The sequence below is a fragment of the Melozone crissalis genome, unplaced genomic scaffold, assembly GCF_028551555.1.
Source record: "Melozone crissalis strain CALT ecotype California unplaced genomic scaffold, PUWL_Pcris_2 ptg000056l_1, whole genome shotgun sequence".
In the NCBI taxonomy this organism is placed as follows: Eukaryota; Metazoa; Chordata; class Aves; order Passeriformes; family Passerellidae; genus Melozone; species Melozone crissalis.
The window spans coordinates 10,079,210-10,092,665 of NW_026535834.1; the positions used below are offsets into that span (position 1 = coordinate 10,079,210).

General features: G+C 51.5%; 1 protein-coding gene across 1 annotated transcript in view; it reads left to right on the top strand.

The window, feature by feature from the left end:
• Positions 1–375: 375 nt before the first annotated feature.
• Positions 376–13,456, top strand: part of MDGA2 (MAM domain containing glycosylphosphatidylinositol anchor 2) — a 216,407-nt gene continuing 203,326 nt past the window's right edge. Inside the window, exon 1 of the mRNA XM_054286873.1 lies at positions 376–484. Coding sequence (XP_054142848.1) covers positions 412–484 — 73 coding nt within the window. The 5' untranslated portion in view covers positions 376–411. The remainder of the gene's footprint in view (positions 485–13,456) is intronic.

Sequence of the window (13,456 nt, forward strand, 5' to 3'; positions counted from 1 at the left end):
ATGCGGGGGCCGCGGCGCCGCGGTGGCCTCTGATGGCCGCGGGGCGCAGGCGGCTGCGGCGGCCCCGCGCGGCGCTCGGCGGCCCCGGGAGGCGGCGGCGGCGGCGGCCGGAGCTCTGAGGGCGCCGCGGCCCGGAGCGGGTGCGGGGGCTGCCGCTGCCGGGGGCTCGCTCTGAGCGGGGCTCGCCCCGCGCCGCCCGCTGCGCAGCGGGAGGAGGAGGAGGAGGAGGAGGCGGAGGCGGAGGAGGAAGGAGGAGGAGGAGGAGGACCGGCGCGGTGCCCGCCGCCTGCCCCCGCCGCCCTGCCTGCGCGGGCGTGCGCGGCTCGGCCGCAGCGGAGCGCGGGGCTCCGGCGGGCGCTGCGCTGCCCCCCCCCGCCCCGCCGGGCTGGATATGTGGATGCTCACGTGAAGATGGATGTAGCGATCGGGCTGCTGGGGCTGCTGACGGTTCTGCTGGAGGGCAGCTCCGGCCAAGGGGTGTACGGTGAGTGCGGGGCGCCGCGTGACCTTGTCGCGACTGTCGCCGGGGCGGAAGGGCGGGGGGGGGGATGGGGGGGTGGGGGCGAGCGGCGTGGCCCCGCTGCGCGCCGCGGGAGCCAGCGGAGGCAGAGCGGAGGCAGCGCCGTTGCCATGAGACGCTGACATTTCACGGCGATAACCGGGCCGGGGGGCGGGCGGGGGGGCGATTCGGGGGGGTCCGCAGCCGGTCCCGGGCCGCGCTGGCCGCCGCTGGGCGCCGCCTCCGCGGGGCTCGTCCGCGCCCGCGGAGCGCCCGCGGCCGCCGCACTTGTTACCGGCGGCGCTGCCGCCCGCGGCCGCGGAGCCAGGGGCGGGGGCGAAGGCGGGCGCCGCAAACTTCCCGGGGCTCCGCCGGGGGCGCGCGGACCCCGCGGGCGGGCGGCTCCGCTCCCCCGGCCCCGCTGCCCCCCGCCCGTGACTTGCACATCACCAGCGGGTCCGCTCCCGCTCCGCGCTGGGGCCGCGCTCTTGTTGCTTCCCCCTCGCCCCCGCGCCCCCGAGGTGGCCCCGGTTCGGCGCTGCCCGGAGCCCGGAGGGGCGGGGGAACCGGGCGCTCCGCCGGGGCAGCGGCCGGGATGCTGCCCCGTGCCCCGGTGCCGGCGCTGCCGCGTCCGCGGTGCTGCCTCCGTGCCGGTGATGCTCCCGTTCTGTCGATGCCCTGGCCGCGGTGTGGCCGGTCTCGATGTTGCCCGGGCCGTGGTAATGCTTCGGTGCCAGCGATGCTCCGGTTCCGGTGATGTCCCAGCTCCAGTGATGCCCCGGTTATGGCGATGCCCGGGTTGTGGCAATGCCCCGGCTGTGGCGATGCCCGGGTTGTGGCAATGCTCCGTTCCCGGTGATGTCCCAGCCCCAGCGATGCCCCGGTTCTGGAGATGCCCCGGTAGTGACAATGCCCCGTCCCCGGTGCTGCCCCATTCCCGGTGCTGCCCTGGCTGTGGCGATGCCCCCTTCCCGATGCTGCCCGTTTCCCGATGGTGGCCCGGTTCTGTGATGCCCCGTTCCCGGCGATGTCCTGTACTCGGTGCTGCCCCGCTCCCGATGCTCCCCCATTCCCGGTGATGCCCCATTCCCGGTGCTCCCCCTCTCCCGATGCTCCCCATTCCCGGTGCTGCCTCTCTCCCGGTTCTCCCGGTTCCCGGTGCTCCCGGTTCCCGGAGCTGCCCGGCCGGGCGGGGGGGTTATGTAAGCGGCTCGGCGCCGTGCGGTGCCGCCGGCAGCTCCGGCGCCCGGGGCTGAGGAAGGCGATTCACGAATCTCCCAGCAAATGCTTGGTGTGACATTGCCTCCTCCGAGCCCGTCCGCTCCCACACTTCCACACTCGCTTCCCACCTGGAACGGAGCCTCATTTAGAGACTCAGAGACTCACTCTCCCTTTTCTTTCCTCTTTAATTTTGGAAAATCTGGACGTGGCCGCGGATGTCAGAGGGGCTGGGCGGGCGGAGGAGGCTCGGCTGGTGCGGAGCTGGCAGCGGCTCCTGCCTCCCCCGGCACACAGGCACATATTGTTGGATGCTCGGGAAGAGCAGCGAACAGGAGAGGGCTTGTTCAGGAAGAGCGAGGTGGGGGCTGGAGGGAGGAGATGCGGACTCAGCTCCGGGCTCTGGGCTTTGGAGTAAAGACTTTGGTGCTGCTGCTTTTCTCCGCCTGATTTAGGCTGAGAGCTGAGAGCGCTGTGAACTCAGCCGTGCTTTGTGCTCCAGAGCGGTGCCCCGGGAATCTTGGGTGCCTTCATCGGCTCGGGAATGTGGACAAATGATAAAAAATATTCCAAGCCCGGGGTGTGCCTGCAGCCCCCGGTGCAGCAGCAGGGCCATTTTGGGGAAAGGAGGATGGGAAGGCTGGAGCCTGCAGATTATCCAAAGTGAGCCCCAGCCTGCGAAAGGATCTCGCTGCTTTGGAAAAATCGGTTTGTGGGATTTTAACAAGTTTTTTTGCCTTTTTTTTAAAGATTTCCAGAGCCTGGCAGCTCTGCTTGCGAGCGTGGTGCTGCCGGGGAGGTGTCTTGCCATGTTAACACTTGTTCCTGGTTCCTGCGCTTCTCTGGGAGCGGGCACAGCTCCAGAGCCTCTCCGTGAGGAAGGTGGCGAGGGGAAGGAAGGAAGGAGCAGCCTGGAATCCATCCCTGCTGCTCCCTGTTGATATTCCCAGCCCTGCAGGTGGCTCAGACCCGTCCCTCAGGCTCCTCCCTGGCTCATCCCACCTGTCCTTGGCACGGCACGGCTCTGCCAGGCTGTTTTCCAGCCCTGGATGCTCCCGGAGGTGCGGGAAGGGGCTGGCACAGAGCCTGGCACGGCACCGCCCGTGCCCACCCGGGGAGCAGCTCCGGCGCCTTGAAATGCAAAATAAATGCTCAGTTTGTGGATTGTGAGCTCGTTTAAACTCCAGGTTAAGGTGCCGTGCTGGGCAGCACCTCTGCAACTTCCCTCTGTTCTGGCGGAATGCTACAGCAGGGATGGAAAACTGGGATCCTAAAGGGAAACTGGGAGAACTGGGAGCAGGGCAGGCCCTGGCGCGTTCTGCTTCCTCAGGGGATGGGGGAGAGCAGAGCTGCTGAAATCCTTGGGAATTCGTGCAGCTCCTCAGCTCTCCCCGATTTCCTGGCCAGAGATGGAGAACAACTCGAGATCTGTGCACGTTTCCTCCCCTTTCAGCGGTGCATGACTTGCACTGCTAACAAAGCAGGAAATGTAGGGATTCAGGACATGGTGGTTCTCCTTTCACCCAACTTCCAATTTCCAGAGGGGAAAAACAGCTCAGCAAAGAGGCCAAGGTGGGCACGGAGAGTTTTTTTCTGACAGATCAGAAAAAAAATGGGAATTTTGGGAGAGTGGAGAAGGGATTTTTGGGTTTGTTCCTGAGCTTCCTCTGCTGGAGGGGCTCACCAGGGACTTGGGGTCTGATTTTGTGCCCTGCGGAGTGAGGAAGAGCCCAGAGAATTCCTGGACAGGAGCCTGGAGAGCCTGAAAGCTTCCAGTACCTCTGGGGTGGGGGCTGGAAAAATCCTGGGAATGGGGGGGACCTGGCTGGAGTGAGGCTCTGCTGGGGTGACAATCCTGCTCCAGGGGCAAAGCCAACACCTCCTGACCCTGGGAAGCTGATTCCAGGTGGTGACAGGAATCTGGGAGCAGCTGTGGGATCCCCTGGGTGGGATTGGTGTCACAGCCCCCTCTGAGATCCTGGCTCACTGGGCTGGGATTTATCCACCCTTCACCAAGATTTTAGGAATTTTTCCATGATTTCAGCTGGAATTAAGCAGGGCAGACCCTCAGGATGCTTCCTGGGAGCACCAGGTGTGACAGAGGAGGGGTGTGAGGGTGACAGTGACCCCTCTGTGCCACCCCAGCTCCTGCAGGGAACAGGGCTCAGCATCCCATCTGCAGCCATGGAAAACCTCAGGATGGCTTGGAATTTCTCCTGGAATCACTCATGGAGGGAGGAGTATCAGAGCCTTCCTCAGGCTCTGCACCAAATCTGGGCGTGCAGAATTTTGGGAGAAGCATCCACAGCCTTGGGAAGAATGAGGCTTCCAGGAGTATTCCCACTGGGAAAAACGAGGCTTCCAGGAGTGTTCCCACTGGGAAAAGTGAGATTTCCAGGAGTTTTCCCATTGCTGGTTCAAAATGCCCGCAATTGAAGGTATTTAAGGTCTTAAATTCCAGGGAACTTGTCCTGGTTGATCCAAGCACCAAATGTCATCCAACGGCCTCAGCCCTCATTGCAGCTGCAGGTTTTCCAAAGAACATTGGAATTGGGCATCCCAAAGGTTGGAGCTGCCCCTTTTTCCCAGGATCCAGCTGGAGTGGGGCTGCTGGAGCTGCTTGGAGCCCAGGGGAGGTTGGAGTAGGGGTGGAGGATGTCAGGAAAGATCTGGGAAATATCAGGGAAAGATCTGGGAAAAATCTGGGGAAAAATGATCAGGGAAAGATCTGGGAAAGATCTGGGAAAAATCTGGGAAAGATCAGGGAAAAATCTGGGAAAATCTGGGAATGTTCTGGGAAAGATCTAGGAAAGATCTTCCACTCCTGCCTCTTTGTGATGCTGGGATAACTCCCCCAAGCTCCGATCCCGGAGGGATTTAAGGAGCGCTGCCTTTGGAGCTGGGAGTGGCCTCTGACCTGGCCTTTCCCAACATTTTTACAGATCCAGTGAGTGGATTGGAGGGATGAGGGGAGGGCTGGGAAAACAAAATCACTGGGAGGGCATTTGGCTCTTTAGAAGTGTCGGCTCCTTGTTGGGAAACCTCTGGATCAGAGGGGAGGGAAAATCCTCTGGATCAGAGTGGACGGAAACATCCGGATCAGTCAGGGAAACCTCTGGATCAGAGGAGAGGGGAAACCTCTGGATGACCGGAGAGGGAAAAACCTCTGGATCTGTAAGGGAGGGAAACCTCTGGCTCAGCGGTCCCAGCTGGAGGATATTCCATGGATTGTACTTCCAGGGGGGATATTTCCCGGGGGGATATTTCCATGGTGCTGCCGGCCTCGCTGGGTGAATGCCGGCCTTGTCCGGGGCGCTTTAACCCCGCACAATTCCCGACTTTGTGCCAGAGAAGCGTCCCTGGGAACAGGGCAGGGATTATGCGCTGCCGCAGGGGCAGCTGCGCTCCTCCCGCTCCTCCCGCCTGCTCCGGGATCCCTGCGGACCCTTGGGAATTTTAACTCTTCCCTAAACCCTGGATGAGGATCTTCTCCTTCTCCTTCTCCTTCTCCTTCTCCTTCTCCTTCTCCTTCTCCTTCTCCTTCTCCTTCTCCTTCTCCTTCTCCTTCTTCTCCTTCTCCTCCTCCTCACGGGGATTTTTGGGGTGAGCTTCAGCTCTCAGAGAAGGGAAGAATCCCTGGAGAGCCAAGGGATTGGGATCTGCTCCCATGGATGGGGTTGTGGTCAGGGTAAGGAACTGGGAATTCTGGAATTCCAGCAGGGGGAATTCTGTGGGTTCAGGTGTGGTTGTGGCCCAGGTGGTGATTTGGGGTTCGGGGTGCAAATGTTGAGGTTTCAATCCAATTTAAACTCGGTAAATGTGTGGGATTTAAGCTGAGCCTAAACTTCCCTGAGGTTTGGTGATCCTGGGATGTGTGGAGAGCTCCAAGGATCCTCCTGGAATGCCCAGAGCTGCATCCCAGCTCTGCCTCCCATGAAATGTCGCCTTTGATTCCATGGAAGGGTAATTTGGAGGGAATCTGGCAAGGAAATTCTTAAACCACCAAAAATTAAAATTCCTGGGGCTCAGAAGAGCAAAATCCAGTTAAATTCTGAGCTGTGTGAGGAAGAGGTAGGAAATGGAAATGGTTGAAGTTCAGTTCTGTCTTCCACATTCTTCAAAATTTTTTTGTGATTCCCACCAGTGAAGGGCTGATTGATCCCTGTCAGTCCATATATGGATTATATAGGATTATATAGGATTATACTGTCCTCATATAGGTTATATCCAGGAGTATTCTTGTAGGGAATGGGGTCTGGATGTTTGGGATGAAACACAAAGGATTAAAGTTCGGTTCTTATCTTCCACATTCCTCAAAATTATTTGGGATTTCTGATTGATCCCTGTCAGTCCATATATGGATTATATAGGATTATTAAATGGATTATATCCAGGAGTATTCTTGTAGGGAATGGGGTCTCCTGCATTAAATCCCCTTTTTCCAGTGGGAAAATCCCTTTGGGATGTGATAATCCCGCTCTCCCTAAAGTGGATGGACTCAGGGACAAAATTGTTTATTTCCCATATTTTTTAAAGCTTAGAAGGATTTTTTTTCTTTGTAGAAAGGGGATTTTGGGATCCATCACATGCTGGATATTTGGGATGAAACAGAAAGGATTAAAGTTCAGTTCTGTCTTCCACATTGCTCAAAATTATTTGAGATTCCCACCAGTGAAGGACTGATTGCTCCCTGTCAGTCCATATTTGGATTATATAGGATTATTATATGGATTATATCCAGGAGTATTCTTGTAGGGAATAGGGTCTCCTGCATTAAATCCCCTTCTTCCAGTGGGAAAATCCCTTTGGGATTTGGGAAGCACTCTCCCTAATCTTGATGGGCTCAGGGACAAAATTGTTTATTTCCCATATTTTTAATAGCTGTGAGGGAATTTTCTTTTTTTTTTATGAAAAGGGATTTTGGGAACCTGGTCACATGTTGGGTGTTCGTCTTCCACATTCCTCAAAATTATTTGGGATTTCCACCAGGGAAGGGCTGATTGATCCCTGTCAGTCCATATATGGATTATATAGGATTATTATATGGATTATATTGTCCATATATGGGTTATATCCAGGAGTATTCTTGTAGGGAATGGGGTCTCCTGCATCAAATCCCCTTCCTCCAGTGGGAAAATCCCTTTGGGATGGGATAATCCCACTCTTCCTAACCTGGATGGGCTAAGGGACAAAATTCTTCATTTCCCATATTTTTTATAGTTGACAAGGATTTTTATTTTGGAGAAAGGGGATTTTGGGATCCATCACATGCTGGATATTTGGGATGCTGCTGCTCCATCACCCTTCCCTCGATTCCTGACAAATCCCACCCCATCAACTCCTTGATCTTTTTAGTCCCCTCTTTCCAGTTCTGAGCCCTGTCTGGATCCAGAGGAATTATTTCCTGCCTTTTCCAGAAATAATCTCCTCTCCCAAAATAGCTGGGAATGGAGGGCACTGGCTTGGCTCTTCCCAGACAGATTTTGGATTTTTGGGCTCTTTTGGGATGAGGAATTTTTCCCAAGCTGTGGGATCAGGCTGTCCATGAGATTCCTCCTTCCATGCAATATTGAAGGAGGAATTTGAAATTGAAATTCCTCACGGGAATTTTTTGTTGGATCTCAGGGAAAGATTCTTGCCCCAGAGGGTGCTGGGCTCTGAATACAGGGAATGTCACATTCCTGAGGCTCCCAGAATTCCAGGAATATTTGGAAAAGATTTGGAAAACATTTAGAAAATATCCCCAGGGATGTGCAGGGTGGGATTGTTGGGGTGGCTGGGCAGGCCCTGGATGATCCTGGGATAATCAGGAGCTTCCAGAAGGATCCTGCAGGGATCTCCCCCCTGGGAGGGTGTGAGGTTTTCCTGGGAATTTCTGGCATCAGGGAGATCCTTCTGAAGGATTTTCCCAAGGATTTTTCAGCTGGGAAGTGATGGGAGCTGGAATGTGCCTGCAGGGAATTGGGGTGGTTTCCATTCCAATCCAACCTTTTGGGAAGGATGATCCAATCTGAGGAACTGATGAAATTCCCAAATCATGGAATGTTTCTAACACCATTTTATCCAGCCTCTCCTGCCTTTCCATCCCTTTATCCCATAAATATCACCCCTTTCCCAAGAAAATTATTTACACGCTTTATGAGAATCTTTGATAAAAATGGAGCTGGATGCCTGAAAAATTCCTGGATTTCCATAGGATTAAAAAAAATAAAAAAAAAAAATAAAAAGGGATTTTTGTCATCTCAACTGTGCCATCCATGGCTTTTTGTGCTGGGAATGGGAAAATGGGAGTGAGGAGCACGAGGAAGGAGGGAAAAGGATGGGATGGGTGTTGTTCCTTCCCAAATTCCCACTGCATCCCATCCACTCATGGATCCCATCCCAGATATTCCATCAGCAGCTCTCACCTTCCCCCTGAGCTGAAATCTGGGAGAGTTTGCACCTCTGGAATATGAGTTAGGAATTAAGGGAATATCCCAGGGGAGGGGAGGTTCAGGAATTGGGATCACCCTGGGATTGGAGGCTGTTTTCCCTGGAAACGGAAACTCTGCTCCCTGGATATTGGATTCCCCTCCCATTTTCCTGAATTTTAGCATTCCTTTGATGGGACATGGAGCAATCCAGAAATTAGGGAAGCTCAAATCCACATGGGAATGCTGCCACAGGAGTTTGGGGGAGAGATTTTAAGCTGGAATTTGTTCTCCTCAGGCACAAAGTAATTCCCTTTTTTCTAAGCTGTCCCTGCTGGAGGATGAGATGCAGAAAACGGGAATTCTCCCAATTTGCTGCAGCTGGAGCACCTCGTTAACCAACCAGAGCTGCTCCCACTCCATTTTCTATAAACTCCTCCCACCTGGAGCTAATCCTGACCATTATGTAAAGCTGGAGTTTGGTTTAATTCCCAAAAACCACCTGGGAATGAGCTGGTTGTTCCTGTTATCCTGCTTGTCCCAATGTAAGTTTTTATTTTATTAAAATCCTTCCTTTATCTGAGAGGGTGGGAAATCCAGGGTTTTCCTAGATGTGAAATTTGGAATAAATTTGGGAGGGAGTTTCTTTGTTGTGCTCCAGGTTTTTCTGTGGTATTTGAGTGAAGGTCCTGGAGCAGCTTTTGTGGGGCTGGAGGGGGTTTCTGATCCCAGTGCTGCCTCTGGGTTATCCCATGTGGATTGATGGAATTCCAGGGAGAAAAAAGAAGTTTGAAGGAATTTGGAGTCTCTGGGATGAGCCTGATTTAGGGTTTTTAAGGTTGAACCAAAGGGGAGAGATGTGGGCTTTGGGATCAATTATGATTTCCAAGAGTTATCCCAGGCGAGCTTTGGAAAATCCAATGTTTTCCTAGAAAAAGCAATTCAATTCCAAATAAAGGAAAACAGGGATAGGGAGGGGATTGCCTTGTTGTGCTCTGTTTTTTGGTGCTTTTTTTTTTTTTTTTTGTTTTTTTTTTGTTTTGGTTTTTTTTTTGCTTGTTTTTTTTTTTTTTTTTTTTTTTTGGGCTAAAGGTCCTGGAGCAGCTTTTATGGGGCTGGAAGGGGGTTTAGGATTCCTGCAGTTGACCCTAAGGGGGAGAGTTGTGGGGTTCGGGATAAATTGTGATTTCCAAAAGTTATCCCAGGTGAGCTTTGGAAAATCCAGTGTTTCACTAGAAAAAGAAATTTAATTCCAAGTAAATGAAAACACGGACAGGGAGGGGTTTTCCTTGTTGTGGTCCATTTTTTGGGGTTTTTTTGAGGTAAAGGTCCTGGAGCAGCTTTTGTGGGGCTGGAGGGGGGTTTCTGCTCCCAGTGCTGCCTCTGGGTTATTCCACGTGGATTGATGGAATTCCAGGGAGGAAAAAAAGAAGTTTTAAGCAATTTGGAGTCTCTGGGATGAGGCTGATTTAGGATTCCTGAGGTTGAACCTGAGGGGAGAGATGTGGGCTTTGGGATAAATTGTGATTTCCAAGAGTTATCCCAGGTGAGTTTTGGAAAATCTAGTGTTTTCCTAGAAAAAGAAATTCAATTCCAAGTAAATGAAGGCAGGGATAGGGAGGGGATTGCCTTGTTGTGCTCCATTTTTGGGTTTTTTTTTTGGGATAAAGGTCCTGGAGCAGCTTTTATGGGGCTGGAAGGGGGTTCTGCTCCCAGGGCTGCCTCTGGAGTTGTTCTCCCATGTGGTTTTCCAGGTTATCCTGTGTGGATTTAGTGAATTCCAGGAAATGTGGGAGAAAAAGGAGGGTTTAAGGAATTTGTGGTCTCTGGGATGAGGCTGATTAAGGATTCCTGAGGCTGAACGTAATGAGCAAAACTGTGGGGTTTGGGATAAATTATGATTTCCAGGAGTTATCTCAGGTGATTTTGGAAAATCCACTGTTTTCCGAGGAAACAAAATTCAATTACATGTAAATGAAAACAGGAATAGGGAGGGGATTTCCCCATTGTGCTCCATTTTTTTTTTTGGGTGGTTTTTTTTTGGGGATAGAGGTCCTGCAGCAGCTTTTTTAAGGAATTTGGGGTCTCTGGGATGAGGTTAATTTAGGGTTTCTGAGGTTGAACCTAATGAGGAAAATTGTGGGGTTTGGGATAAATTATGATTTCCAAGAGTTATCCCAAGTGAGTTTTTGAAAATCCAGTGTTTTCCAGGGTATCCCATGTGGATCAAGTGAATTCCAGGAAATGAAGGAGAAAAATGAGGTTTTAAGGAATTTGGGAATCTTTGGGATTTGGCTGATTTAGGATTCCTGAAGCTGAACCTAACGGGAGAATTGTGGGATTTGGGGTAAATTGTGATTTCTGAGAGTTCTCCCAGGTGACCAGAAAAATCACCTGGAAAAATGGGAATGTGCTGGGAGTTCTTCTGCTTTGAGCATTTGGTGTTTTTATTTTCCTGCACGAGTTCTCTGTTATAAAACAGAAGAGAAGTTTCAAATCTGAAGAGTTTTGCTTCAAAGCTGTCACAACACTGAGATGTTTTCCAGTAATTCAAAAATCAGGAATTCATGGGATATGTCAGCCTTTGGAATCCATCCCTTTTCCTGCTGGAACAAAAGCTGGGTGGGAGGAGAGGGAAGGATGGAGCCACGTCTTGGGTGGGTGAGGAAGGAGCTGCTCCCCATTTCAATGGGAGGAATCCTGGATTTTCCCAGGAATTCCTGTTTTTTTAAACCAGGCTGTGCACGTGCCATGGGCAGGAAGGGAGCTGGAGGTCTTTGGAGTGATTTATTTGGGATCAGGAAGGTTGGGTTTGCTCCTTGGCCTGCTTCCTGATCCCAGCTGGGATCTAATAAAATTAAATTTGTTATGTTTTGACACCAATTAATTGATTATCAGTTAATTCATGTCACCTGGCTGATGGAGCTGGAATTGTTGGGGTTTTCCTGTTCAGGGCCAAGGGCTGGATTTGATCCTTGTTGGATCTGTTCCTGACCCCACCTGGGCTCTGTCAAGCCTAAATTTGTTGTTTCGGGACACCAATTAATTGATTATCAGTTAATTAGTTGCATCTGGCTGTGGGTGCTGACAGAGCTGGAATTTCTGGGATTCTCCTGAGCACGGCCAGGGGTTGGATTTGATCTTTGTGGGATTTTTGACCAGAGGTTCCTGGGCTCCATCAGGCTTTGTATTGGGACACCAATTAATTAATTATCAGCTAATGAATGTCCACTGGGTGATGGAGCTGGATTTGTTGGGATTTTCCAGTGCAAGGCCAGGAGCTGGATTTGATCCTTGTGGGATTTTTGACCAGAGGTTCCTGATCTCAGCTGGGCTCTATTCAAAATAAATTTGTTGTATTGGGATGTGAATTAATTGATTTAGTTAATTAATTGCACCTGGATGTGGGTGCTGATGGAGCTGGAATTTTGGGATTGCCAGGAGTTGGATTTGATCCTTGTGGCTTCTATGCACCTTGGGATATTCCATGAGTGGTTTGTACCAGCAGAAAATGGGACTGAAATGGTGAATTAAGTTTTTTCCCAGATTTATGGGGTGGGATTGGCCCTGGGTTGGTATCCATGGATTCCTGGGAACATCCATGCAGTGCCAGCTCTTTTCCAAGGGCAGAATTCCACACACCAGCAGATCCCAGCAATCTGCGCTCAGCAAAGCCTTTAAATAATAAAATATGAGGGAAAAATCCCCCTGGAATGATTTAGGTTGGAAAGAACCTTAAATCCCATCCCATTCTCACAACCAGGGAAGCTTCTCTGTATCCCAGGCTGCTCCAAGCTCTACGAGCACTAATTGGATCTCATCAGTTTAATTAAACTCTTTTTGCCTCATAGCAAAGCTTAGCTTTACCTCAGGCACCAAAACCCCCAGAATTCTCCTGCTGGGATCCCAATCCTGAAAAAAAGAACATTTTTTGCCCACAGCTACTCCGTGCTCCAAAAAAAAAAAATCCCTCAAAATTCTGTGTTTTTTAGAAGTGCAGTGTCAATAGCCTGGAACCAAACTCCCACCTGGGGAAATCCAATGGGATTTCTCCTCTGGGTTTTCCCTCCTCCCCCAAGAGCCCTTCCCTGGATGTGCTGAGGGAAGGCAGATCCTGAATATTTTTTTTAGGGTTTGTGGGAAATTGTAGGAATGATACAATACCAACCCAGGGTAAACCCCACCCCATAAATCTGGAAAAAACTTCTCAATTCATCATTTCAGTCCCATTTTCTGCTGGCACAAACCATTCATGGAATATCCCAAGGTGCAAAGAATCCACGAGGATCAAATCCAACTCCTGGCAATCCTAATATTGTAGGAATGAAGGCAGGTTTTAAATGAGGGTGTTTATGGAATAAATGGGATCCTTGCTTTTTTTTTTGTTTCCCGGGAAAGCTGTGGCGTTCTTCACTCCTGGGTGGGATTTTCCAGCTGATTTTTTGGGAGAAATGGAGGTTCCATGTGCTCTGCCTGAGCTGTTTGGGGATTTTTGGATGGGAAAACTGGGACAGGATGGGATAAACTGGTGAGCCCTGGATAACCAGTGACCTTTTCCTTATCCAGACTCTGCAGTTGGAAGTTTGGTCAGGAAAAATCAGGGGTGTGGGAGAATCCAGTCTGGAAAAGGCCCGGAGTGCCAGGACACAGGGAATGGCTTCCCAGTGCCAGAGGGCAGGGAGGGATGGGAGATTGGGAATTCCTGGCTGGACTGGAATTGCCAGAGCAGCTGTGGCTGCCCCTGGACCCCTGGCAGTGCCCAAGGCCAGGTTGGATGGGATTGGAGCACTCTGGAATGGTGGAAGGTGTTCCTGGATTGGAATGGGATGAGCCTTTCTGGGCTTATTGGATGTCCTCAAAGTCCTGATCCAAAGGAATTCCAATGCAATTTGGATGTTTTCTCAGCCTGGAAGGTCCTCACTGGACTCACATTGGGAGGCTTGAGGATGATTTGGTGATCCCTGAGCTGTGCTGATTGATTGGCCATGGTTGGGTGTGACGGTGTTCACAGGGGTCTGAGGATGAGGGAAGAGACGAAGATCTGACTCCATGTTTCAGAATGCTGATTAGTTATTTTATTATATATATGATATTAAAACTATACTAAAAGAACAGAAGAAAGCTTGCCTTCTGATGAAATCCTAAGGCTAGAAAAAGAAGGAATTATAACAAAAGCTTGTGTCTGGGACAGAGAGTCTGGACAGCTGGACTGTGATTGGCAATTAATTACAAACAACCCCATGAGACCAATCCCAGATGCACCTGTTGCATTCCACAGCAGCAGATAACCATTGTTTACATTTTGTTCCTGAGGCCTCCCAGCTTCTCA